The sequence below is a fragment of the Pipistrellus hanaki genome (genome assembly GCF_964339955.1).
Source record: "Pipistrellus hanaki genome assembly, chromosome: 8".
Taxonomy (NCBI): domain Eukaryota; kingdom Metazoa; phylum Chordata; class Mammalia; order Chiroptera; family Vespertilionidae; genus Pipistrellus; species Pipistrellus hanaki.
Window position 1 is genome coordinate 4,394,561 of NC_140510.1, and position 25,023 is coordinate 4,419,583.

At 60.9% G+C, this 25,023-nt stretch overlaps 1 protein-coding gene across 18 annotated transcripts in view; it reads left to right on the plus strand.

Moving 5' to 3' along the window:
* Nucleotides 1–5,277: 5,277 nt before the first annotated feature.
* BIN1 (bridging integrator 1) overlaps nucleotides 5,278–25,023 on the plus strand; it is a 56,428-nt gene continuing 36,682 nt past the window's right edge. For 6 of the 18 annotated variants that reach the window (XM_084892023.1, XM_084892024.1, XM_084892021.1 and 3 more), the window contains exon 1: nucleotides 5,279–5,450. In XM_084892023.1, coding sequence (XP_084748149.1) covers nucleotides 5,367–5,450 — 84 coding nt within the window. In that variant the 5' untranslated portion in view covers nucleotides 5,279–5,366. Of the gene's footprint in view, nucleotides 5,451–25,023 lie in introns of all 18 variants that reach the window. The other 12 variants (XM_084892016.1, XM_084892014.1, XM_084892018.1 and 9 more) reach the window with 4 other exon arrangements.

Consider the following 25,023-nt stretch of genomic DNA (forward strand, 5'->3'; position numbering starts at 1 on the left):
CTCTAAAGGACACATTTGATCAGATCAATTTAATTGACATTTAAGGACCATTTCACCCCAGAGCTGCAGAATATATATTCTTTTCAAGTGCACAAGGGTCATTCACATAGATACACCATATTTTAGGAAACAAAGCAAGTCTTTATGAGTTCAAGAAGATTGAAATTATATCAAGCATCTTCTCAGATCACAACTGAATGAAATTAGAAATCAACTACAATAAAAATAACCCAAAACATTCAAACACATCAAGGCTAAATAGCATGTTATTAAACAAGTAGATGCCCGATGTATGAAGATTTGTGCAGAATGGGTTATCCTTACTCTGTAGCCTTCACTCCACCTGAAGTCACCTTTTCACCTTCCCACGCTGCCCACCCCTGGCCGCTGGGTGCCTGTGTATGCAAATTAACCAGCCATATTTGTTGGGTAATTTGCATACTCACTCCTGATTGGGTGATGGGCGTCATGAAGGTATGATCAATTTGCATCTTTCTCTTTTATTAGTGTAGATAAATGGGTTATCAATAAGATCAAGAAAGAAATCAAAATCTTCCTGGAAACAAATGAAAATGAACACACAACAACCCAAAATCTTTGGGACACAGCAGAGTTGTCCTGAGAGGGAAGTCCATAGCATTACAGGCTTACCTCAAAAAACAAGAAAAATTTATAATAAACTATTTAACCCTAAAACTCATAGAATTGGAAAGAGAACAACAAGAAAAGCCTAGAGTAAGTAGAACAAAGAAATTAATAAAGATTAGAGCAGAAATAAATGATATAGAGATTAAAAAAACAATATAAAATATATGAAACTAAAAGCTGCTTCTTTGAAAAGATATGACAAGATTGACGAATCTTTAGCCATACCCATCAAGAAACAAAGAAAGATGATGCAAGTAATTAAAGTAAGAAATGAAAGCAGTGAAGTAACAACTTTCATCACAGAAATACAAAGAATTGTAAGAAAATACTATGAACAACTATATGCCAACAAGCTGAACAATGTGGATTAAATGGACAAATTCCTAGAAAAATACAATCTCCCAAAACTGAATCAGGGAGAATCAGCAAACCTGAATAGAACAATAACAACTGATTAAATTGAAGCAGTAATAAAAAGAAAACTCCCAGGAAACAAAAGTCCTGGTCCAGACAGCTTCACAGGGTGTTTTACCAACATTCAAAGAACTAGCACCTACACTCAAACTGCTTCAGTAAATCCTGGAGGAAGGACACTTCCAAACTCTTTTTATGAGGCCAGCATTATCCTAATTCCAAAACCAGATAAAGACACTACAAAGAAAGAGAATTACAGGCTAATATCCCTGATGAACATAGATGCTAAAATCCTCAACAAAATATTAGCAAATCAGATCCAGCAACATATTAAAAATAGATCATACACCATGACCAAATGGAATTTATTTCAGGGATGCAAGGCTGGTACAATAGTCATAAATCAGTAAATGTGACACATCACATAAACAAATTGAATGACCAAAATTACAGGATCCATACCAATAGATACAGAAAAGGCATTTGACAAAATCCAACAGCATTTAAAAAAAACCCAAAAGCTCTCAGTAAAGTGGGAATAGAGGGGTCATATCTCAACATGGTAAAAGCCATATATGACAAATCTACAGCAAATATCATACTTAAAGGACAAAAACTAAAACCATTTCCCCTAAGAGCAGGAACCACTTTTACCGCTCTTACTCAACATAGTACTGGAAGTCCTAGCCACAGCAATCAGACAAGAAGAAGAAATAAAAGGCATCCACATTGGAAAAGAGGAAGTAAAAATATCATTATTCATAGATGGCGTGATATTGTACATAGAAAACCCTAAAGACTCCATGAAAAAACTTCCAGATTTAATAAATGAATTTGGCAATGTAGCAGGATGCAAAATCAATGCCCCAAAATTGATGTCATTTTTATATACTGATAATTAATTCTCAGAAAGAGAAATGAAAAGAAAAAAATACAACCCTATTTACTATTGCAACAAAAAAATTAAGATACTTAAGAATAAACTTAACCAAGGAGGTAGAAGACTTGTACACAGAAAACTATAGGGTATTGGGGAGAAAAAAAAAAAAGAAAGAAAGAAAGAAAGAAAGAAAGAAAGAAAGAAAGAAATAGAGGACAATATAAACAAGTGAAAGAATATCCCATGTTCTTTGGGATGGTAGAATTAACATCATTAAAATGCCCGTTCTTCCCAATGCAATCCCTATTAAAATACCAACAGCATATTTCACAGATTTAGAACAAATACTTCAAAAATTTATATGAAAACAAAAAGGACCCCAAATATCAGCAGCAATCTTGAGAAAGAAGAGCAAAGTTGGAGGAATCACAATACCAGCTATGAAGTTCTACTACAAAGCCACTGTAATGAAAACAGCCTGTACTGGCACAAGAACAGGCATATAGATCAGTGGAGCAGAACAGAGACCCCTGAAATTGACCCAAGCCATTACACTCCATTAATATTGGACAATAACGTACAATGGAATCAAGACTATCTCTTTAATAAAAGTTGTTGGAAAAATTGGACAGCTACATGAAGAAAAAAAAAAAAGAAAGAAAGAAAGAAAGAAAAAAGAAACTAGCCCACCAACTTACACCATATACAAGAATAAACTCAAAATGGATAACAGACTTAAATGTAAGTCATGACTGTCAAGGGTAGGGAGATCTGGGGGAGATAAGAGATCAACCGAAGGACTTGTATACATGCTTATAAGTACAACCAATGGACACAAAACTCTGGGGAGGGAGGGTATGTAGGGGGGAAGCAATGTTAAAACATGCACACAGATAATAATTTAATAAAAAAAGTAAGTCATGAAACCATACAAATCCTAGAAGAAAACATAAGCAGTAAAATATCAGACATCTCTCTTAGTGATATGTTTATGGACACATCTCCTATGGCAAAGGAAACTAAGGAAAAAATAAACAAATGGGACTACATTAAAGTAAGCTCTGCATAGCAAAAGAAACCATCAACAAAACGAAAAGGAACCCCACTGTATGGGAGAACATATTTGGCAATGATACGTCTGTTACATGAAACTATATAAAGAATTCATACAACTTAACAAAAGGAAGACAAACATTCTAATAAAAATTGGGCAAAGTACCTAAATAGACACTTCTTCATAGGACATACAAATGGCCAGGAGACATGAAAAAATGCTCAAAGTCACCAATCATTAGAGAGATGCAAATCAAAATGAGATATCACTTCACACCTGTCAGAATGGCTCCATCAAGAAATCAGCAAAGGAAAAGTATGGTGAGGATGTGGAAAAAGGGAACCCTAGTACACTGCTGGTGGGAATGCAGACTGGTGCAGCCACTTAGAAAACAGTATGGAGTTTTCTCAAAAAAATAAATATGGAACTGCTATGTGACCAGTGACCCTACTTCTAGGAATATAACCTAAGAAACTCAAAACACCAATCAGAAAGAATGTATGACCCCTATGTTCATAGCAGCACGATTTACTGTAGCTAGGATCTGGAAGCAGCCCCAGTGCCAATCAGCAGACGAGTGATTAAAAAGCTGTGGTACATTCACACCACGGAATACTATGCAGCAGTAAGAAAGAAGGATCTCTTACCCTTTGAGACAGCATGGAGCGACCTGGAGAGTATCATGCTAAGCAGAATAAACCAGCCAGAGAAAGACAAGTATCACATGATTTCACTCATATGTGGACTCTAATGAACAAAATAATCTGAGAAACAAAACAGTCAGAGACAGAAGCATGGAACCCAATGCAGAATCTCAGAGGGAAGGCAGGGGAGGGTAGTGATCAACCAAATAACTGGTAGGATTTGGGAGAGGGGTTTGGGTGGAATACATACAGGGTGGGGCAAAAGTAGGTTTCTAGTTGTAAGTGAAACAGTTTATTCCTATATTATTTATTAACTAGAGGCTCAGTGCACAAATTCATGTACAGGTGGGATCCCTCTGCCTGGCCTGCCATGGGGGCGATTGGGGCCGGCTGGGGGAGGGACCGCAGGCGGAGGGGAGGTTGGTTGTGGGAAAGCACTGACCACCAGGGGCAGCTCCTGCATTGAGCGTCTGCCCCCTGGTGGTCAGTGCACGTCATAGCGACTGGTCCTTTGGTCTTGGTTCTAGGCTTTTATATATATAGATACATATAGATTACTGTATTATTTTCTGTTAGGTCGAGGCACGGGGGAAGCCCAGAGCTGATGCAAGCATCTGCAAGGTAGATGGTGACAGAGATAACTGGGCCTTCCTAGACCCCTGGCCCCAGGCAGGAATTCCACCCCTCTCATGCCCTCCGCCCTCCCCTCACCAAACAGCTGTATAAAAGAAGTACCTGTGCCCCCTTATGGAGGAACTTCCCTGGCCCACCCTGGGATCGGCGAGCTCCGCCCGGGAGCGCAGATTAAAACCTCCCCCTTTTAATCGCCTGGACTCTGTCTTGTTTTCTGCTTCGCGAACCTCTCATGTTCCATATGAACAACCGTAGCCTTACTTTTGCCCCAACCTGTATGTATGCATGTAGAATGCGCGCCAGTGGTCTGTTGGCAAAGTTGGTTGGCAGTGACCTCATCTTCCCGTTAAACAGTGGTCATTAACCCTTTCTCTCCCTGCGAGCAGAGGAGACCCCCAGGGTATAGTGGGCAAAAGCCCCAAGGCCAGAACTCTGCCTCGTTTGTAAGATAGAATAATAATTCCATCATTATTGATAGGGTAATTGGTACAATAGTAACTATTACTTTGTTGATGCAGTTTATAGCAGCACCCACATCACAGGCTGCACGGAGACTGAGGGCAGCGCTGAGCAGGGGGGGCGGGCGGAGCACCAGCATTGCCGGCGGCTGTGAAGCGGCTCCAGCACACCGGCCGCCCCCGCTGGCAGGTTCGGTGCCCGGGCAGAAAGGGGAACTCGTCCGCGGCCCCCAGAGCACCAGGCGGGCGCCGGGGAGCGTGCCGCCCCGGGAGGCCGGGGTGGAGCCTCAGAGCGGGCGGAGGCGGCTCCGGGATCCCACCCGCACCGCCTCCGGAAAGCGCGGTGCCCGGCCACCCCGGCCCGCGGGGGCGATCCCGGGAGGGGAAGCGGCCCAGGCACCGCGTCAGCGCGGCCCCGGCGCCCCCGCCCCGGCTCCCGCCGGAGGGCCTTCGCCCGCGGCGTCCGCGGCGGAGCTGACCGCCCCCGCCGCCCCGCCCCGGCCGCGTCGCGTGGCTCCGCGCTCGCCCCGCCCCCGCGCGGTGTCCGCTCCGAGCGGCGCGAGCGGACGGCGGGGCCGGCGGCGGGCGCACGGAGCGGCGGCTGAGCGCGGCGCCCGTGGCGGGCGGCGGGCGCGATGGCGGAGATGGGCAGCAAGGGGGTGACGGCGGGGAAGTTCGCCAGCAACATGCAGAAGAAGCTCACGCGCGCGCAGGAGAAGGTGAGCGCGAGCGGCCCCCGCCCGGGCTGTCCCCGCCGGCGCCGCGGCCTCCGGGGAGGGCAGGGGGCCCGCCGCGGCCCGGCCCTGGGCTCCCGGCCCGGCACCTGCCGGACCCCGCGGGCCCGAGCGGCGCCGCCCCTCCGCCGTGTCCTCCCGCCCGTGTCCTCCGCACGCCGGCCCCGCGGCGGCCAGGTCCCGGGAGCCGCCCGGAGCCCCAGGGCCGCCGAGCGGGGAGGGTGGCGCCCCGGCGGCCGGGCCGCGGGTCCTCCGGGCGGCGGCGGGGTCTCCGAGGCCCCTTCCCCGCGCTGCCCGCCTCCCTCCGCCGCTCCGCGGTGCGGGCTGGGCTCCCCCGGGCGCCCGCGGCCTGGGAGTTCCGGGGCCGGAGGGCTGCGCGGCCCCCGGGGGCTCCGGGTTTCCGGCGCCGGGAGGTGGCGGCCGGCGCGGGCCGGGCGGGAGGGGAGCGCGGACCCAGAGCCCCGGCGGGAGCGCGGCGGGCGGGGCGGACACGCGGGCGGCGGGGTCCGCTCGCTCGGCCCGGGGCCGGCGCCCCTGGCTCCGGTCGGGCCGGGCCCTCCCGCCCCCGGACTGTGCAACGTGAGACGCGGGCGGTGTGCTCCGCGGGGGAGGGGGCCGCCCGGCCTCCGCCTCCGGGTTGACTGTTCTTAGGGAATGCCCGGCCGCGGGCCCGGAGGGCCCCTAAGGATTGAGCCAAGGAGCGACGGCATGGAGGGTGCCGGTGAGGGCCCGGGTCCCCGGGCCGGCTGAGGAGTGGGCGGCGGTGGAGCGGCCCTCCCTGCGGAGCCGGCGGCCCAGCTGTCCCCCCCGCGCGGGGCGGGAGGGGATTAGGGCCCTATAGATAGCCGCCGCGGCTCCGGGCCCAGTGGGGGAGGGCTCCTCTGCGCCCAGGAGCCGGTGCCCGGAGCGGGGCTCGGCCCCAGCCTGCTCCTGGTGAAAGAGGAGCCCTCAGGGCTGAGGCCGTCCAGCCCCTCCTGCGGCCCTCGCCCTCCTGCTGTGTCCCTTCGCCTGGCTGCCTTGTCATGCGGCCGCATCCCCCCCATTCTGGGGCAGTAGGCCTGGACTGCCCCTCCATGCAAGCGCCAATGTCATCACTGACCCCGCGGCGCTGCCGCTGCCGCTGCCGCTGCCGCTCCTTAGCCCGTTTTGTGGCCACAGGCAGTGGCTGACAGCTGGTCAGCTGTGGGTGCTGCCTCGCACCAGGGCCGGCCACCCGAGCTGGCTGCAGGGGACTGAGCAGCTTCGTGCTGCCGATAGGCAATGGTTAGGGACCCATCAGAAGCCCCAGCGGCACAGCAGGCCTCCCCTGTGTCTCAGAAAGCAGCCCTCCTCTGTCCACGGCCCAGTGGGAGCCGCTGTGTACCCCTCCCCACGAAGCCTGATGGCTCAGCCCACGGAACCTCTCCCTCCTGCTCCGGGCCGCACAGCCTGAGTGCCAGGACCTGCGGCCTGCCAGCACCTTCTGCCGGCGACAGCACCACCTCCAGCTCACGTGGCCAGTGGTCTCACAGGTCCCCCACCCGCCCACCTGCCTCTGCCAAGTCCGTGGGAAAGTGGTGACTCCCGCTGTCCAGTCTCCGAGGAGGCACTTCCTGAGCAGGCCAGGCTGGTCGTTCCCAGCCGCCGCTCCCAGAGGGCCACGGGTGGTCAGCAGAGCTTGCCCCCTGGTAGCTGTGTCTCTCCAGGGCCCTGGCCTGGCCAACCCCTCCTGAGGGACAAGGGACGGGGGACAGGCCTTCAGGGTCCCTGCCGGCGCTGAGTGGCTGTTTATGAGCAAACGAGTACGTTTGGTGGCTGGCGTGGGAGCCTTGCGCTGGCCTGCGGGTGGGCTGGGCCGTCCCAGCTGGCCATGTGTCCTGTGCCTGCCTGGTGAGCCGGAGCGGCTGGGGCAGGCTGTGTGGTCTGCTGGCGCAGAGGTGTGGCTGTAAGGTCCTGGGGCCTGGGGCTGGGTGCCGGGAGAACAGGAGGAGGCATGGAGAGGGTTGCCAGGGTCTGCCAGCATGGCGCCACGGCTGCTCACCCTAGCCCCGCTGCCCAGAGCTCAGGCCGGGCACCATGAGGTCATCTTCCCTTTGTGGTGGCTTCCTGGACCCTCTAAAGGACAGTGCCCGTTTTGGGCTCAGGAGGGCGGCTGGACGGAGCTAATTCCGTTCGGGTGGGGCTGGGTCAGATGACAGGATTAGAGGTTGTGGAGCTGGCCCCTTGGGGGAGGGGTCAGTTGGGGAGAAGGGACAGCTGGGCAGGCTGGAATCTGCCTGCTCCTCCCTGAGGTCCGTGCCAGGAGCCCTCCTCGGGGTGCCTGCGGGAGGCTGGCCTTGCGCGGGGGCGGCGGGGAGGGGCGGTGGGAGGCCTGGTGGAGAGGGGCAGCCCGGACAGAGAGCCGGGCCTGCGGGAGCAGGTGCTCACGAGGGGGAAGGTGCAACGCGGCTATTTATAGCGCTGACACTCGGCCAGGCGGGCACCGCTCATCTGCTGCTCACCCCCCCCCCCCCCCAGCATCCATTTTGGCCTCCTCAGGAGGAATCGGGCCTTCACAACCAGTCCTTGTCCGCACAGCAGCCTCCACACACCCAGGAGCAGGCGCTGGGGGCAGGGAGCGCCTCTGACACCCCAGGTCTTCCCCCGACCCCCTTCCCAGGCCCACCTACACACATTCCCCTTCGCCCACTTTCTCCCTCTCCCTTTCCCCTTGGCATCCATCTCTCTGTTCTCGAACGTCTGAGGACTCTTCCTGCTCCTTCCGCTCATCAGCTACCCACCGCTCCCTCCCCCTTCCTTGCTTGCTAGCTCGTGCTCTCTCTCGAGAATGTCCCAAGCTCTCGCTGAGTTTGTACCAGCTTTCCTGAGCCTCTGGGTCTCAGGCCAGAGCAGTTTCTCCCGGAGCTCAAGCTGGTGTGCACGGTTCATCACTGCACAGAGCTCCTGCCAGCATCTCGGTGGCTGTGGAGCTAGGTGGACGTTGGCCGGGGGATGTGTGGGCAGCCCAGTGGGCCTGGCTGGGCGGAGTCTCACTGAGTAGATGGCTGGTCCATGGGGGCCGGGTGAGGGAGGCTGCTGCCTGGGCATGCAGGGAGGTGAGTGCATGGCCATGGGATGCAGAGGCTGTTCCAGGAGGGACAGGAGTGGGCCGCAGGGGGTGGGTGAGGACTGCAGGCTGCCGGGCACCTGAAGAGAAGGTGGGAGTGTGGTGAGTCCAGAGTGGGAGGGGGCAGCAGATTGGGGCCGGCTGTGCCCTGGTCTATGCCTTTCCTCGGAGCTTGAATTCAGGGGTATCTTGTACTCTGTGGGCTCCGGAGAAGACGAGGCCTGCACTCCAGCATTTTAACCCACAAGCCCCTCTACCGCCCTCTCCGGCCCCTGGCCCGGCCGGCCCCACACCGCAGGAAGTGTCTGCGCTGGACAACGGGAGAGGATACTCTGCCCTTCCCTCCTCCTCCACCTGAGACTGGCTCCATGGCTCTTTCTCCAGAAGGTTCTAGCATTGCTGTCCTCCTCTTGGTGTCAGGCCTCTGTCTCACCAAAGGAGAAGAGTGCCTGTGAGGGCTTGGCAGGCAGGCGGGCGTGGGCCAGTCACAGAACCCCCGAGCCAGTGTCTTTATGTAGAACAAGCTTGTCAAACTCAAAGGCTGCCCCGGGCCAATAAACAAGATTTAAGTGTATGTGGCTGCAAACACAGAAGCTTTAATTTTCATAGAAATGTAGATTTATTTCGATAGAGATAAGCTGAATACAAATGGCTGAAATAAATGAGTCACCATTAGCATAAAATAATAGAACCTTTTAATAAAAATTAATATTATTTCTTAAACATTAGCTTACCAGACACTGAATAACTGCACAAATTAATAAGCATAATGCAAATAAACCCCTTTTTCTTGTTCTCCGAAAGTGAAATATTTCCTCTTGTGCACACCAAACAAGTCAGTCCAAGATTAATGACGTGGCCATCAGCTGCTAAAATATTCGCTGCTGGTGTTGGTGGAGAGAAATGGTGCATCTACACGTAAGGCAAACAAAAGACACAATTATAGTAATCAGACATTAGTGAGTGTTGTAGTTCGTTATTAGTAATCCTATCTAATAAAAGAGCAATATGCAAATTAACCATCATTCCGCTACAGCCACAAGCCACACCCACAAACCAATCAGAGCAAGTATGCAAATTAACCTAACCAAGATGGCTGAACGAGGTTGTGTTTCCCCGGCAATGGAGGAAGCCAAGCTTTCCGCCTGCCCTTGCAGTCCTAGGCCTCCACTCAAGGCTATAAAGTTTCAATTGTAGAAGGTAAATAAATTCCAACAGAAACTGAGCGAGCAGGAGGCTTGGCTCCACTCTAGGCTCCAAAGTTTCAATTATAGAAGATAAATAAACCCCAGATACCAGGGTCTCTGCTTAAGTGTGTGTGTGTGGGGGGGGGCGCGCCTGGCTAGCCTGCAAACCACCATAGGCCCCTCGCCCAGGCCGCCCCACATCCCAAGGGAACCCCCACCCTGATCCAGGATACCTTTCCACTGGCCCCCACCCATGCACCAGGCCTCTATCATATCTAATAAAAGTAATATGCAGATTGACCATCACTCTAACACACAAGATGGCTGCCAAAAGTTGGCCAGCAGGGGAGGGCAGTTGGGAGAGACCAGGCCGGAAGAGGAGGGAAGTTGGGGGTGACGGGGCCTGCAGGGAAGGGCAGTTGGGGGGGGCAGGGATACAGGGGAGAGCAGTTGGGGGGACCTGGCCTTCAGGAGAGGGCAGTTAGGGATGACCAGGCCTGCAGGGGAGGGCAGTTAGGGGCAAATAGGCTGGCAAGGGAGTGCTTAGGATGTGATCAGGCTGGCAGGGGAATGCTTAGGGTGTGATCAGGCTGGCAGGGGAGTGGTTAGAGGTGATCAGGCTGGCAGGCAGAAGTGGTTTAGGGCAACCAGGAAAGCAGGCAGGCGAGCAGTTGGGAGCCAGCAGTCCTGGATTGTGAGAGGGATGTCTGATTGCCCGTTTATAAATGGGCAGTCGGATATTCCCCGAGGGGTTCCAGATTGGAGAGGGTGCTGGCTGGGCTGAGGGACCCCCCCCCCATGCACAAATTTTGTGCACCGGTCCTCTAGTTACGAATAACAGGATATTGTAAATACTAAGTTTTGAAATTTTTGTTAAGGCATTTCTTATATATTGGCTGGGCCGTGAGTTCGACATGCTTGGTGTAGCGGATGGGTAAGAGTCGTGGAGTAAAGCCTCGAACAAGTGCCCAGGCACAGCAGGTGCTCACTAAATGCCGGCTCAGGGGCCCAGAGCTGTCCCTCCGCACAGGTGGTCCCGGGCCCTGGGTGGATCAGTGGCTCCGTTCCAGGCCTCAGCGGACAGCTGACCCCTGCAGAGCCCTTGGCGAATCAGGGCTCAGGTGTTGCCTCGTCCCAGAAGTTTGTGTGTATGCGTGTGTGTGTTCATGTGCCCGTGTGGCAGGGCAGCCCGAAGCAGGGAGGGAATCCAGCTGCTCTGGGTGATCTTGACTTGGCTGCACATAAATCGTGGGCCTGGACCACATTCCCCTCTGCTGGGGGTACTGCTGCTTATCGGTTCGTTTCCCCTTGAAGCCCTGGGTGGGGGCACTGTTTTAGGGTGGGCGTACCGGCCAAGCAAAACCAAGCCTTCAGTCCAGGAGCTGACGCTCTGGCTGCAGAGGCAGCGGGGCGGGGCTGCTTCCCCAGGAACCGCTCAGCTCAGGCTTTCCCGGGGCCCGGGCGGTGCCAGGCCTTGGCGTGAGGTGCACGTGGTCCTCAGGCAGAGATTGGAGGAGAGGAAGTGGAGCTGCTTCCTGTGGTGTCACCTGGTCTGAGCTGCCTCTTGGGCACGCCTGCCTTTGGGATGAAGCGGGAAGGGAAAGGGAGAGGGCAGCTCTCGCCAGGGCAGAGGCCGCCCGGCAGCACCGCAGGTGGGCAGGCCCCTCGGCTCCGGAGCTCTGGGCTCGGATCCCTCCCTCCAGTCTGCACACAGGGACCCTCGCGCCGACCTCTCTGAGCCTCAGTTGCCGTGTCTGAAGCAGGCGATGTGTGCCCCAGAGCACAAGGAAGCGTTCGACAGATTCCGTGGACGCAGGCAGAGGGCAGCCGGGTGTCCTGAAGGAGCAGCTCAGCCTCCCCGGAGGGCCCTCTCCCAAAGAGGCCCCGTGGTCCTGGCCGGGCCCGAAGGGGCCTTGTTAAACGTTAACTAACAGAGAGCTGCTGCGTCCGGGTGCTGAGTGAAGAGTCTCATCCTGCCTGCAGCCTGGTGAGGTCGCTGAGATTCCCATTCAGCAGATGGAGAAGCTGAGGCTCAGAGCAGTGGAGTGACTTGCCCGTGGGCTCTCTTGGTCAGCTGTCCGGGTTGCTTGGGGACAATCAAATTAGAAGAGTGAGGCCCTCCTGACCAGGAAAGCTATCGATTAGGGGGGCCATTTAACAGATCTTGGTCCCCAAGACCTTCTCTCTCTTTCCTATTAAGTGAGATTTGGGGCCCCAAGTCTCCCCTGATCCTCACCCAGCATCTAGGCTTAAGTGTTGGGATGTGACCTTTCCCCTTTCAGGACGTTGTAGGCTCTGGGGCCAAGGGAGGGCCTGGGGTTTCCTGATGCAAATCTAGGACAGGTATTCCCGCATGGAAATGAGGCCATGTGGTATGCGTGTGTTTCCCAAGGTAAAAGCTGCAATCAGTTTATCCTGTTAATAAAAGGCTAATATGCAAATTGTCCCCACCACCAGGAGTTCCACCAGGGGCAGGGCCAGCCTGCCAACTGCCTTCAGCTCCTCCCCTCCCCCTTCCACCCCTAACCTTCCCCGCTGGCCTGGCCCAGCCCAGTGGCCCTGTGGGGTGGGCCGGCCAGACCCCACTGTGCATGGATTCATGCACTGGGCCTCTATTCAATATAAAACAACACCCTTTATTCTGAGATTATATCTATTTACTTCTGTCTAAACGTTTCTTTGGTTAAATGATGGTAATACTAGTTGTTTCTTAATGTTATTGGGGAGGAAATAGCCCTGCTGCTGATCACACATACACACACACACACACACACACACACACAGATGCACACGCACATGCACATGCGCACACACATGCACACACACACGCGCACACACAGACGCACATGCACACGTGCACACACATGCACGCACGCACACGCACACACGCGGAGGCTTTTCAGAGTGGAGTCTAGAAGTCCGGGCCTGCTGCTCCGGGAGCTTGGCCCTGTGGCGGGGAGCAGCTCTCCCGGTCCAGGCTGGAGGCAGGCGCCTGGAATACCTGCTCCAGGAAGCCGGTCCTGCCTCCGCCAGGTGCCCAGGGTCCCCAGCAGGCCACATGCGTGCTAGGGCACACCTGCTGCACAGATGCACGTTCTTCAGGTGCCAGGGAGGGCTGAGGCTGCAGGAATTCAGGCCTTCAGAGAGCAGAGGCGGCAGCCCTGGCATCAGATGGAGGGCACCCCGTCCCACCACAGCCGCTCAGGGGACCCAGGGACCCTGCCCACACCTCCTCCGCATAGAGTGTGCTTGCTTGAGCCAGGGCGGCCCTGTTTGGGCCCAGAAATGGGGTTTCCAGGAATGGGCTGGGGCCCTCCGGGCGGTCCTGCCTGGCTTTAGGCTGCAGCCTGGGTGCTCCTCCAGCCCGAGGAAGCTCGGAGGGGACTGGTGCCGGCCACTGCTGCCCGGGCTGGCTGGGCCTGAGACTTGCGGTCAGGTTAGCCTCACCCCTTCCACTCGTTGCTGGGCCTCCGCTCTCTGCTTCCAGGACATCCCTTTCACCCAGGGTTCTGGCTCCGGCCCCAGGGCCCCTGCAGATGGGGCCCAGGGCGGGAGCGGGAGCCTGGCGGTGGGCCAGCTCTGGGCACTGAGAGCTGTCCATGGTGCCCTTGAGGTGGGCATCGTGTTGGGGCAGGGCTCTGCTCTCAGCACCCTGAGCCCCACCCCCTCCGCCCCGTGCCCGGCAGGCTGTGGATGAGAGGATGGCACTGGCAGTGGGGTCACGGCCTCGGTCCCCGCGGCTGCTCCCACCTCGCGCTCGGCCAGGGAGCTTCCACGTCTCCATCTGCAGCGTGAGGTCACGGCAGTGGGGCACCGAGCCTGCGTCTGGGCCTGGGGGCGTGGGGTGGCTCCGGGCTGCGGCCACACCGGCTGTGGGGCTGCTTCCAAGGAGCCTTTGGGCCTATCGTAGGCCACGGGGCTGGCTCCTGGCTGAGCCACCTCGGCCTCTTACCCCAATCATCTGCAGGGGCGGGGTGACTGCGGTGCCAGCACCGTCCTCCACTGCAGCCTGCCCAGGGGCGGGGGGGGGGGGCGAAGGGGGGAGCAGGAGGCGAGGGGCTGAGGGTGCTGAGAACAGAGACCCTGCCCCCACACTGCACCCAGCCCGGCTCTGGGCGGGTAGGACAAGGGCACTAGGGCCCTGAAGAGCTGCCCATCGTCCTGGGCAGCCAAGAAGGCTTCCCAGGAGATGTGACCCCTGGCTGGGTTTGAAGGGCAAGGAGGTAGGTTGTGGGGCGGGAGGTTTGTTCTGGAAGCCGTCCAGGCGCTGGAGTGTGTGTGAGGGGGAGGGGCCAGGCCCTGGAGGGCAGAGGGACCCGCGGCTCTGCCCAGATGCCATCCGCCCAGCCTGCTCGCCTTCCTCTCTCAGTTTGCCCGGCCATGTCCGGCTCCCATCTCCCGGTCTGGCTCCCTGGGATCCCACCTCGTGTCCTGGGCCACGGGAGCCCAGGCTTTCTGAGGATGGGGCGCTGGGTGAGGGGAGGCCCGAGCCCCCTGGCAGCTTAGAATGCAGCCCGTCCAGGAAGCATGGGTCTGGGGAGGGCTGCTGCCCCGATTTACCCTTCAGGGCGGGGTCCTGGGCGGGTGTCTTACTGCCCCTGCCCCCTTGCGTGGACACCTGCCCCTTGTGTGGACACCTGCCCCCTTGCCTGGGCCCCAGGTGACACGGGCGCGGTGACACGCCGAGCTCGGAGGCTTCAGAGCTGGGGCGGATGGCCAGTTCACCCTTCCACGCAGCCCTGGAGGCCAGGCCCGGACAGAGGCTGTCCTGGGCCAGAGCGGGAGGCTCTCGGCGGAGACGGGCTGGTGGACGCCATGGTGTCGGTGCAGACCCCTGGGTGGGAAGGACCTCAGTAGGCCATGTGAGGAGGGTGAGGGAGAGGGTGAGGCTGCTGGCGCGGTCAGGGTTCCCACCCCCTGTGGCTGGGGTGCTGGGACAGGCCGTGGGCCGGGCGGGGACGGCCCAGGAGAGCCTTTGCGGCCTGGCCCCTTCCCAGCAGCTGCTGCTGCTTTTTTTGGACCCTGTGCTCAGTGCGGCCCCTCCTCGGACAGGCCACATGCCTGAGCCTGGGCCCGCCCTGGGCACTGGGCACAGGCCTGGCGCAGGGAGAGGCTGGGAGACCCAAGGGGACCCTGCTTCCTCCACCCTGTCTGCCGGGGCTCCCCAGCCCGCTGAGCGCTGTCTCGGGCGGGCCGGGCCGGGGCGGGGCGCGAGGTGGGCGCCCCAGGCCCGGGGCAGGGTGAGAGGGAGGGAGAAGACGGGTTTGTGTGGGAGGACAGACCCGGCAGAGGAAGGAGCAGGTGCCAGTGACCGCCTGCCCGCTTTGGGGCCTTGGCAGCCACGCCTCCGGGCCCGTTCCGTGCTCTCCCGTGGGGGCGCTCCTGCCAGAGGCGGCGGATGTGGGCAGGGTCTGCCTCGGCCGTCTGGAGAAGCCCCGAGAGCCCACGCCGTGAGCAGCTGCCCGTGTCTTGCGCCATTTGTCTTCGCCGAGGCCGGGTTCCCGAGCTGCAGGCGCCCCTGGCCCGTACCACGGGGAAGCCTGCTCGGGAGCTGGTGCCCACCCGGGGGGAGTGGGGCGGAGGGCACATGGCTCCGGGGGGCGGGGGGGCTGTGGTTGAAAGGCCAGAAGAGGGGGGAGCTAGGACAGAGGAGAGGTCTCCTGCCATTCACTCACTCACTCACTCACTCACTCACTCGTTCGTTCATGGGCCTATGTGTAGAAGGGCCCGGGTTCGAGAGACGTGGGTGTGTGGGGAGCGGGAGCCGGGGCGGCCTGTGCGGATGTGAGTGTGCCTGTGGCCCAGGTCCGGCTGGGCCGGGGGGGGGGGGGGGAGGGCGACGACACATCTACACGCCGTCACTGCCCGAGGACCCGCGCCCGCCCCCCGCGGCTGCCGGCCGGGGGCCTGGCGGCGCTGGCCGGGCCCTTCGACAGCGGAGAGCACTGGGCCGGGGCCCTGGGCTCCCTCCCTTCGGTCAGAGGAGGCCCTTCCTGAGCGGCCTCCGCATCCCTCACCCGGATCGCGGGTCAGTGACACGTGACTGTTCAGGTGCAGATGTGCTGCTTCAGTGTTTTCCAATGAAAACGGGGGCTCCCTCTGTGGGCACACTTCCGGGGTGTGTGTGTGTGTGTGTGTGTGTGTGGTGGGCACACTTGGGTGCCCTAGGAACTGGCACACTGGAGGGGAGGGTGGTCCTAGAGCTGGCCCCTCAGAGGTGGGGTCCCCCAAAGACTCCGTGAGAGGGTGGGGCGCAGGACGGAGCTGGCTCAGCCCCAGGGAGCCTCAGAGAGAGGGAGCACCGGTGCCCCAGCCCCCCTCCCCCAGAGGAAGCGTTGGGGGGCCTGGGCCAGGAGCCTTAAGGCATGCTGATGGCCAGAATTACGAGCGGAGTCTTGTGACTTAAACCAAGAAAAAGAATCACAATTAATTGGATGCATTTGCTGAACCTGGGACAGGACCCAAATGTTTTTCTGAAACGCACACTAAGCCAGGAGCTGATTTAGTTTTTTACCGCCCCCCTCCGCCCCCGCCCCCGGGGACGTGGCCGTGTGCTCTGGACGCAGGCCTGGCGGTCTTCCCCGAGCCTGGCCTCTGCTGGGCGGACCGAGGCCTGGAGGAGGCCTCGCCAGGCAGCCCTGCCCGTTCTGGGGGTGCCGAGCACCGCCCTGGGTCTGGCGGCCTGGGAGGGGGCCCTGCCGTGGGGTCTGGGCCTGGCCCACTGGCCGGGCGCCGGGAGCTGCCCGAGGGCGGTGAGTGCGGGGCCTGGGCTCCTGGGAAGCCCTGGCCGCAGCGGGCAGCCCGAGGCCAGTGTCCGCTCTTCTGTCTCCCTGCTCTGCCCTCCCCGTCTCCCCGCTCAGTCCTCCCCGTCTCCCCGCTCAGTCCTCCCCGTCCTCCCGCTCAGTCCTCCCCGTCTCCCCGCTCAGTCCTCCCCGTCTCCCCGCTCGGTCCTCCCCGTCTCCCCGCTCGGTCCTCCCCGTCTCCCCGCTCAGTCCTCCCCGTCTCCCGCTCAGTCCTCCCCGTCTCCCCGCTCGGTCCTCCCCGTCTCCCGCTCAGTCCTCCCCGTCTCCCCGCTCAGTCCTCCCCGTCTCCCGCTCTGCCCTCCCCGTCTCCCCGCTCGGTCCTCCCCGTCTCCCCGCTCAGTCCTCCCCGTCTCCCCGCTCAGTCCTCCCCGTCTCCCGCTCTGCCCTCCCCGTCTCCCGCTCTGCCCTCCCCGTCTCCCCGCTCGGTCCTCCCCGTCTCCCCGCTCGGTCCTCCCCGTCTCCCCGCTCGGTCCTCCCCGTCTCCCCGCTCGGTCCTCCCCGTCTCCCCGCTCGGTCCTCCCCGTCTCCCGCTCAGTCCTCCCCGTCTCCCCGCTCGGTCCTCCCCGTCTCCCCGCTCGGTCCTCCCCGTCTCCCCGCTCGGTCCTCCCCGTCTCCCCGCTCAGTCCTCCCCGTCTCCCGCTCAGTCCTCCCCGTCTCCCGCTCAGTCCTCCCCGTCTCCCGCTCAGTCCTCCCCGTCTCCCGCTCTGCCCTCCCCGTCTCCCCGCTCGGTCCTCCCCGTCTCCCGCTCAGTCCTCCCCGTCTCCCGCTCCCCGCTCAGTCCTCCCCGTCTCCCCGCTCGGTCCTCCCCGTCTCCCCGCTCGGTCCTCCCCGTCTCCCCGCTCGGTCCTCCCCGTCTCCCCGCTCAGTCCTCCCCGTCTCCCCGCTCGGTCCTCCCCGTCTCCCCGCTCGGTCCTCCCCGTCTCCCGCTCAGTCCTCCCCGTCTCCCCGCTCGGTCCTCCCCGTCTCCCCGCTCAGTCCTCCCCGTCTCCCCGCTCGGTCCTCCCCGTCTCCCCGCTCAGTCCTCCCCGTCTCCCCGCTCGGTCCTCCCCGTCTCCCCGCTCAGTCCTCCCCGTCTCCCCGCTCAGTCCTCCCCGTCCTCCCCGCTCGGTCCTCCCCGTCTCCCCGCTCGGTCCTCCCCGTCTCCCCGCTCGGTCCTCCCCGTCTCCCGCTCAGTCCTCCCCGTCTCCCCGCTCAGTCCTCCCCGTCTCCCCGCTCAGTCCTCCCCGTCCTCCCCGCTCGGTCCTCCCCGTCTCCCCGCTCGGTCCTCCCCGTCTCCCCGCTCGGTCCTCCCCGTCTCCCGCTCAGTCCTCCCCGTCTCCCCGCTCGGTCCTCCCCGTCTCCCCGCTCAGTCCTCCCCGTCTCCCCGCTCGGTCCTCCCCGTCTCCCCGCTCAGTCCTCCCCGTCTCCCCGCTCGGTCCTCCCCGTCTCCCCGCTCGGTCCTCCCCGTCTCCCCGCTCAGTCCTCCCCGTCCTCCCCGCTCGGTCCTCCCCGTCTCCCCGCTCGGTCCTCCCCGTCTCCCCGCTCAGTCCTCCCCGTCCTCCCCGCTCGGTCCTCCCCGTCTCCCCGCTCGGTCCTCCCCGTCTCCCGCTCAGTCCTCCCCGTCTCCCCGCTCAGTCCTCCCCGTCTCCCCGCTCAGTCCTCCCCGTCTCCCCGCTCAGTCCTCCCCGTCCTCCCCGCTCAGTCCTCCCCGTCTCCCCGCTCGGTCCTCCCCATCTCCCCGCTCAGTCCTCCCCGTCTCCCCGCTCAGTCCTCCCCGTCTCCCGCTCAGTCCTCCCCGTCTCCCCGCTCAGTCCTCCCCGTCTCCCCGCTCAGTCCTCCCCGTCTCCCCGCTCAGTCCTCCCCATCTCCCCGCTCAGTCCTCCCCATCTCCCCACTCAGTCCTCCCCGTCTCCCCGCTCTGCCCCAAGAGACTATGGGAGGCCGCCCGCCCCATGGTCGGCCACTGAGCGGCGAGGGGAGGAGGCCTGGCGGCGTGGGCTCTGGGCACAGTGGGTGCAGGGCCAGCAGGAGGAGCCCGCAGGGCTGGGGCCGCCACATGACTCCCCTAGTGGGTTCATGGTCCCCTCTTGCTCCATATCCCCCAACCTTGACCCTTGACCTGATAATGGACCAAACACCCCCTCCTCTTCCAGTCCCTTCCCACCATCCTCCGCCTCATCTCCGGTGACCTGCAGCGGAGTCGGCCCAGGGCTGGGCTGGGAGCATGGCCACCCCAGAACCAGCAAGTCCCTACCCCTGGTTCTCCACCCACAACGTGGGCAGTCCCTGTGGTGCCTCCGGGCACTCAGCAGCACTGCTCCTGGGCCTGGGGCCGCGGGCCAGCTCCCTGCTGCAGTGCCCTGTGCGCCCTCGGCGGGCAGCACTGGGGGAGCTGCTGAAAGCTGACTGGGCATCGAGCGACTCTTTGAATAACAAGAATAACAACCACCAAAATAATAGTGACAACGTGTTTGAAAACTGTACTGCATATCTTCCTCCTTACTATTTAACAGTTCCAGCCACACAGAACTGGGAATGGAGGACTGGGATTGGGAAAACGAGTGAATAACCTGGTTGCACATTTAGGTTGAGCTCAGACAGGAACAGATATGCAGAGGGCTGAGGGCTTCTGGAGGGACAAGTGAGTCTCTGTGCCTCTGGTGGGGTCAGGGAAGGCTGCCTGGAGGAGGTGACCCAAGGGGCCAGCATGGTCGGGCTGAGGAGGGAAGACTGGGGGTTCCATGGCCCTCCACTGGGCCCCCAGGCGAGGCAGGTGGGTGTGGGCAGGCTTTGTCCCCGCCCCCGCCTGCGCTCTGCTGACGCTGGGCCAGGTCTGCTGCCCCTCGGACAGGCTGTCCTCTCCCCGAGCTCAGGAGCAGCTGGTGTGGGGTGCTGGGCCGCCGGGCGGAGTCCCCTGTGCTGATGGCAGCACCCAGCCTGGCTGAGAATAGCACACTCTGGGATGGAGGGAGGGGGCGGCGGGGGTGGCTGTGCTGACATCTCTGAACAGGTGGCGTGGAGCGCTGGGCCAGGGGGCGTGCCTGTCCCTGAAGGCCCGCGGGCCCTCTCGGAGCCTCTCCACAGAGTGGCTGTGTCCGTCCGTCTGTCTGTCTGTCCGCTTGGCTCTGGGATGCCAGTGCTGGGGCCGTCACTGCCCCAGTGGCTCAGGTGGTGGGAAGGAGCCAGTCCTTCCTCTGCTGGTGGCTCCCAGGGGCCAGATGGGCCGGTGTGAGGAGGGCTGGCCCAGCTGGGGGTGCGGAGGCTGCGGAGGCTGCCGGGCCAGGAGGGGAGGTGGGTGGGCGGTGCTGCCTCCCACTGGGAGGAGTGTCTGTGAGCGAGTGAGCGCGGGGAGCAGGGTGCTGGCTGCACCCAGCCCCAGCCCCTGGTGCGAGGGGTAGGGGGGCCGCGGTGGGCGGGGCTGCCAGAGGGTTCTGGCTTGAGGGGGAAGGAAGCCAGGCACCTGTCTACTGTGCCCTCTCCCTATACCCCACAGCTGTCCCCGGACTCACCCAACGCCACCCTGCGACCTGCGGCCAGGGCTCAGGGCTGGGCCCCCCTGCCCTGCTGCCCGGGCCCCTCCCACCGGCTGGCCCCCCCTTTCTGCCCAGGCAGACACTGAGCAGTCACTGCCCGGGGAGTGACCGAGGCCGGTGGGCTGGGAATGGGAGCGGCAGGAGTCTGGTGGGGTCTGTCCTGACGCCCAGGGCCCTGGCCGGTGTGTCCCCACCTCCCTCCTGACGTCTGCAGGTGCCGCAGACTCACCAGGATCCCCACGTGTTCCCAGGAGTCTGCCGTGCTGATGGCAGCTCCCTCCTTCCATGGCTCCATGGAGTCCCTTCTCCTTCCCTGTCACCCTCCTCTGACCTCCTCACCATGTCCTGCTCTTGCCGCTGCATCCGCACACTCCGGGCCGCTCTGGCATCCTGCAGCCTGAGGTCCTTACACTGCGGGCCGCAGGCTTCGTGTCCGTGCCAGAGTGCCCGGGCCTGGGGGAATGTCTGGTGTGTCCGAGCCAGGCCCCTGGGTGGCACATGCAGGGAGCAAGGCCCACGGCTCCGAAATGCGCGCGGCCGCCCCCTCCTCGCCCGGACGGCACGCGGAGGGCGCGAGGACTCCCGAGGGGCCGCCGCGCTCCGGCCGAGCCCTGGCCTGCCTGCCCCGTGCCCAAGGCCTGTGAGCCCAGACGGGCCCGGAGGCGGGCCTGCCCTCTTGAACTGTGCCTGGTGTGAGCCACTGCGCTGCCCAGCTCACCCCGGGGGCTCCTTCCATCCAACCTCCTCCTGTGTACAGCCTCTCCGGACCCGCCTTCCTCCGCCCAGGGCTCTGCGCCCGCCCGGCCCGCCCCCTCCTCAGGTGTCCCGTCCCTGAGCTCCTTCCTAAGAGCACCCCCCTCGGGCGCCCTGCGGGCTTCTCCTTGGTGGACTAGAGCTGTCCCTGGGCACTGCCCCTCCTGGGCAGGGACCGTGCTTCCTGCTTGCAGGTCAGAGCTAGGCAGCCTGGGAGGGCATCCAAGAGAGCGGAGCCTCAGTCCAGTGGGCAAGGCCGGTGTCAGGGTGCGGCTCCTCAGGGGAGGGCCTTGGGTCCGAGCTGCGAGGGTGAAGTCAGGCGGGCACAGCCCTTTCCTCGCCGGCATGTCGCTGGGTGGGCAGAGGGCAGGAGGGAGGGCTGTTCGGGACAGCCTCCATGGGTGGGCTCGGCCCTCAGCAGCCCTCCTGCCGCCTGTGGCTCCTGGTCCTGCGAGGCTAGGAATGGGCCCAGCCTGGTGGGGGCCCTGCGAGGAGGGAGCATGTGCCACCCCTGGGCTCCAGTGCTGCCCTGGCCCACCTCCTCCGGGCAGACCCCTAGGGAGGCTTGCTGATAGCGGTGTTCACGTTCCAGCTTCCCCCTCAGCCTCAGTTTCTTCTCAGGGGACCCCTCTCTCTCCTCATGGGGTGCCCAGGCCACTTGTGAGTGGCTGCTGCCGTTCTGTGGCCGCCCCGCCCCAGCCCAGCCCAGCCGGTCCTCACAGGCGCCCGCCCCTCACCCGCCTGACCGGCCCCTGGCCTCTGCTCCCTGTGCTCCCTGTGCGCAGTCCGGCTGCCCAGCCCAGCCCAGCGCCTCCACAGGCTTATCTGCAGCCCAGGTGGAATTTCAGGCCAGGAAGGGAGGGGCCGGGAGAGGAGGGAGGGAGTCCTGCAGCCTGGAGCAACTGGAAACTCCCCACCTGGGGCCTGGCTTCCTTTCCCCGGAGGTGGGTGTGGAGGAGAGACCTCCCTCAGCCCCTGGGACTCCCGGGAGGGCTGGGCTGGGAGGCCCGCTCTGCACAGGCTCTGACCGAGCAGCCCCATTCCGAGGCCCTGCTGTGGGGCTGGCCGGGCTGTGTGTCCTGTGGAGGTTGGAAAAGAGGAAACCGACATCACTCCTCACTCTCGCCAGCATTTCATGAGGGAAAGAGAAAGTCCCAGAAAGAGGAAGGAGGTAACCTGCCCCCGCCGGCAGCTCGGTCAGCTCGGCAGGCAGAGGCTCCAGGGTGCACTCCCCCAAGGAGACCAGTGGCTTCTGGTCAGTCAGCTGGCCAGCCAGCACTGGTGTCCGGCCCAGCGCCTTCCAGAGCAGACTGAAAAGCAGATCGGCGAGTGGGGGCGCCCTGGAGCTTTGGGGCAGGAGGAACCTGGCGATGTTTCCTGGTTTTGCATGTCATTGCTGAAGTCTGCAGACTTGGCATTCAGCGCAGTCTGGCTCACTGCGGTGGTTATGTTCCCGAAGTGCCATCTTTACAGTAACATTTTTGGGACGCAGCAAGATGGAATGTGAACCTTCTGCAAGAAATCCTGACAGGCTGCCTTTTTCCCTGTTTGAGAATCACGCGTTGATCATCAGGTTTGGGGTCCTGGTTCTGCCGCTCGTTAGCTGAGTGACTTCTCGGAGCCTGTTTCTTCATCTGTCATATCTCAGGTTGCCCTGGGACATGACAGCACCTGTCAGGGTGTCAGGATGTGGCCCTCAGGGTGGGTCCTTGGCCCCGGCTTGCTGGGGTCAGGCCCTGCTGTGTGACCTCAGTGAGCTCTTGGAGCTCAGAGGAGGGGCAGGCACATGCCTGCCTCCGGTGTCCATGGGGCTAGCTGGGCTGGGCAGGTGTGTGGCTGAGATGGAATATGCTGGCCAGGGGTCCTCTCAGCAGCGTGAGCTGAGCTCACGGTGTTTGCCTGAGAGGAAGGGGGTGGCAGCCAGCTGGGGGAACAGAGGACCCAGTGAGGGGGGCAGAGAGACCTGAGCCAGGCTGACTCTCAGGGCAGCCTGTGCACCGCGAATGCGCCCAGCGCCGGACTGCCCCACCTGGGCCTTCTGCCGGGGCTGCTGTTGGCTTCCTCTCTCTGTGTTCTCTCTAGGCTCCTCTCATCTGGTTCTCCTCACACGGATTCTCCCGGCCTCTGCTCTGCTTCTTGCCTGGCTCTGTGGCCTCTGTGGTTCCTGCCACCTTCCTGCTGTGCCTGGAGGCAGCCCCAGGGCCTTGGGCAGGAGCCTGTTGGGAGTGTGTGTGTGTGTGTGTACTAAAAGGTGGCAAGCATCAGCATGTGAACATGTGAATGCTGTGTGTGCCTTCTCTGTGGGCATGGGGACCTATGCATGTGCAGAGGGGACCTGTGCGTGTGCAGAGGGGACCTGTGTGTGTGCCGAGGGGAGCCAGGCGTGTGCGGAGGGAGCTGTGCGTGTGCAGAGGGGGCTGTGTGTGTGCAGAGGGAGCTGTGTGTGTGCTCAGAGGGAGCCGTGTGTGTGTGCAGAGGGAGCCGTGTGTGTGCAGAGGGAGCCGTGTGCGCGCAGAGGGAGCCATGTGTGCGCAGAGGGAGCTGTGCGTGCGCAGAGGGAGCTGTGTGTGCGCAGAGGGAGCTGTGTGTGCTCAGAGGGAGCTGTGCGTGTGCAGAGGGAGCTGTGTGTGTGCAGAGGGAGCTGTGCGTGTGCAGAGGGAGCTGTGCGTGTGCAGAGGGAGCTATGCATGTACAGAGGGAGTTGTGTGTGTGCAGAGGGAGCTGTGTGTGTGTGTGTGCAGAGGGAGCTGTGTGTGTGCAGAGGGGACCTGTGTTTGTGTGTAGAGGGAGCTGTGCGTGTGCAGAGGGAGCTGTGTGTGTGCAGAGGGAGCTATGCATGTGCAGAGGGAGCTGTGCGTGTGCAGAGGGAGCCATGTGTGTGCGCAGAGGGAGCTGTGTGTGTGCAGAGGGAGCTGTGTGTGTGTGTGCAGAGGGAGCTGTGTGTGTGCAGAGGGGACCTGTGTTTGTGCGTAGAGGGAGCTGTGCGTGTGCAGAGGGAGCCTTGTGTTTGCGCAGAGGGAGCTGTGTGTCTGCGTAGAGGTTTGCGCAGAGGGAGCTGTGTGTCTGCGTAGAGGGAGCTGTGCGTGTGCAGAGGGAGCCGTGTGTGTGTGTGCAGAGGGAGCTGTGTGTGCGCAGAGGGAGCTGTGCGTGTGCAGAGGGAGCTGTGCATGTGCGGAGGGAGCTGTGCGTGCTCTGAGGGAGTTGTGTGTGTGCAGAGGGGACCTGTGTGTGTGCGTAGAGGGAGCTGTGCGTGTGTGGAGGGAGCTGTGTGTGCGCAGAGGGAGCTGTGCGTGTGCTCCGCTGTGCGTGTGTGCAGAGGGAGCTGTGTGTGCGTAGAGGGAGCTGTGTGTGCGTAAAGGGAGCTGTGCGTGTGCGCAGAGGGAGCTGTGCGTGTGCAGAGGGAGTTGTGTGTGTGCAGAGGGAGCTGTGTGTGTGTGTGCAGAGGGAGCTGTGTGTGTGCAGAGGGGACCTGTGTTTGTGCGTAGAGGGAGCTGTGCGTGTGCAGAGGGAGCCGTGTGTGTGTGTGCAGAGGGAGCTGTGTGTGCGCAGAGGGAGCTGTGCGTGTGCAGAGGGAGCTGTGTGTGTGCAGAGGGGACCTGTGTGTTTGCAGAGGGAGCTGTGTGCGAGTGCAGAGGGGACCTATGTGTGTGCAGAGGGGACCTGTGTGTGTGCAGAGGGAGCCGTGTGTGCGCAGAGGGACCTGTGCGTGCGCAGAGGGAGCTGTGCGTGTGCAGAGGGAGCTGTGCGTGTGTGAGGGGACCTGTGTGTGCGCAGAGGGAGCTGTGCATGTGCGGAGGGAGCTGTGCGTGCTCTGAGGGAGCTGTGTGTGTGCAGAGGGGACCTGTGTGTGTGCGTAGAGGGAGCTGTGCGTGTGTGGAGGGAGCTGTGTGTGCGTAAAGGGAGCTGTGCGTGTGCGCAGAGGGAGCTGTGCGTGTGCAGAGGGAGCTGTGTGTGTGCAGAGGGGACCTGTGTGTTTGCAGAGGGAGCTGTGTGCGAGTGCAGAGGGGACCTATGTGTGTGCAGAGGGGACCTGTGTGTGTGCAGAGGGAGCTGTGTGTGTGCGTAGAGGGAGCTGTGTGTGCGCAGAGGGAGCCGTGTGTGCGCAGAGGGAGCTGTGGGTGTGCAGAGGGAGCTGTGCGTGTGTGAGGGGACCTGTGTGTGTGCAGAGGGAGCCGTGCGTGTGCGGAGGGAGCTGTGTGTGTGCAGAGGGGACCTGTG